The following is a 2,143-nucleotide window of genomic DNA, read 5'->3' as shown; positions in this document are numbered from 1 at the left end:
GGAAGGGGAAATGTCAAAGCCATCAATCAAGGGTCATAAATCATATTTGACATAAGGTACATCATATTGCTACTGACCGTTGTTTTGTTTTGATCTCTCCGCTGCGTTTCCGCTTGCATCACTTCTGAATGGCGCATGCGCAAAGCCGACCTCATACATCATCCGCCCGGAACTGCTTCCAATTACAACAGTGAGCGCAAGCTAGATTCAAGTGATTATTACGTTTTGAATATGGATATTTTTCTTACAAAAACGCATCGATTCGCTACAGGAGGCCTTTGTTCACCCCCCGGAGCCGTGTGAGACATTTTTTTTTTTTTAATGGATGGGCGCTTTTTATTTCACCTCTTTTGGACTGAAGCACTGCAACACCCGCTGACTGCAATGATAGAGCTTGGAATAGCCAGGACAATTTTTAATAACTCCGACTGGATTCATCTGAAAGAAGAAAGTCATATACACCTAGGATGCCTCGGGGCTTAGTAAAAAACAGCCTAATTTTCATTTTTGGGTGAACTAACCCTTTAAGAGCAAAATCAAATAAACACCCATATGTAATCAATATACAAATATTACTCAAGTCTATACGGTATATGTCGGCTTGACTCAGTTTAACCCCGGCCTGCAGCTTATTTACAGAAGTGGTCTTGTTCATTGTACAAAGCTCATGACAGTGGTCAATATTGCTAGATGAAGAGAACATTCATTTGATGGATGAAATTCCAGTGAGCTTTAAGCCAAGTCATCGAATTATTATATATTGCTGTGTGTTTTTCTATCAATAATAAATGTCCTTTTCCTGCAGTAGCCTATTTGCTGAAAGGAATATTTTCTATATAAGAAGGCCTGACCTCTGCCATGAGTTATGGATAAATAAGATATTCAGGTGTGTGTGTGTGTGTGTGTGTAGTGTGATAGTGGTAATACTGTACATGATGCAGTGGGGTCCAGAACTCTGATACCACATTGAAAATCTGTTTATATATATATATATATATATATAAACTGAATATATATATATATAAACAGATTTTCAATGTGGTATCAGAGTGTTTATATATATATATATATATATATATAAACAGATTTTCAATGTGGTATCAGAGTGGTATCAGAGTTCTGGTTTGTTTGTGTTCTAGAAGTTTACCCAACTATGACGACTTCCACTTCTGAGAACCCTGAAAATATAAAAAGGGTCCATCAGTGCTGCTAAAGAATTGTGTCAAGTACTGAATAAGAAACTTTCAGCTCAACACATTGTACTACATTTAAATTCACAGAATTACAAAGATTTCCCCCCAAAATCAGATTGAAAAAAGTTTTGCTGGATGTACTCATGGGCCATTGTTATCTAAACGGTATCACTCACATGTTATTATTGTGCTGCATCATTGTTTCTAATGATCTTTACCCTCTTCACCCCTTACTTGTTTATCAGCCGAGTGTGAGCACAAGATCCACAGCACGAGTGGAACCATCAGCAGTCCGAACTGGCCTGACAAATACCCCAGCAGGAAGGAGTGCACGTGGGAGATCAGCGCCACCCCGGGCCACCGGGTCAAGATTGTGAGTCTTTATATAATTCTCTGCTATATGTTTGCATGTGTTAAAAAGGGGTCATATGATGCTATTTTAAAGATCATTATTTTGTGTATTTGGTGTAACAGAATATGTTGACATGCTTTAATGTTCAAAAAACACATTATTTTTAAAATACTGTACATTATTGTAGGTCCTCTCTCAAACGCTTCGTTTTCTACAAAGCCCCCTCCTTTGACAAGCGCAGCCTGCTCTGATTGGCCAGCTGACCCAGTGCATTGTGACTGGACGAACACCGCAAGCACTCGTCGGAAATGTAACGCCCCTTACCATAATCGCGAGCTTCATCTTTCAAAATAAATGTAAAGACAGTAAATAATGTCATTAGTTTTACCATCAGTTCAAGCCCGAAAGGACAACAGAGTCGCGTGACAGACACAGTGATGAAGCTGGTATGTGTTTGCAGTACACAAGCCACGGTTAAGACAGCTGAAATCTGTCTTTCGCACTGACATGGCTGCATCAACACTACTGCTGTTCCTGAAACCACGCCTTCTTTCTTTGCGTGCACATTTGGGCCGCATTATGCAAATATTTCCACATA

The 2,143-nt window shown here is 39.4% G+C and overlaps 1 protein-coding gene across 1 annotated transcript in view; it reads left to right on the top strand.

The window, feature by feature from the left end:
* Positions 1-2,143, top strand: part of LOC107750422 (dorsal-ventral patterning tolloid-like protein 1) — a 39,879-nt gene that overhangs the window by 33,881 nt on the left and 3,855 nt on the right. The window contains exon 19 of the mRNA XM_016565784.1: positions 1,439-1,566. Coding sequence (XP_016421270.1) covers positions 1,439-1,566 — 128 coding nt within the window. The remainder of the gene's footprint in view (positions 1-1,438; positions 1,567-2,143) is intronic.

Source organism: Sinocyclocheilus rhinocerous, unplaced genomic scaffold (genome assembly GCF_001515625.1).
Source record: "Sinocyclocheilus rhinocerous isolate Xijiao unplaced genomic scaffold, SAMN03320098_v1.1 scaffold1, whole genome shotgun sequence".
In the NCBI taxonomy this organism is placed as follows: domain Eukaryota; kingdom Metazoa; phylum Chordata; class Actinopteri; order Cypriniformes; family Cyprinidae; genus Sinocyclocheilus; species Sinocyclocheilus rhinocerous.
Note: the sequence above shows the minus strand (reverse complement) of the source record. Positions and strands in the feature narration are given on the sequence as shown.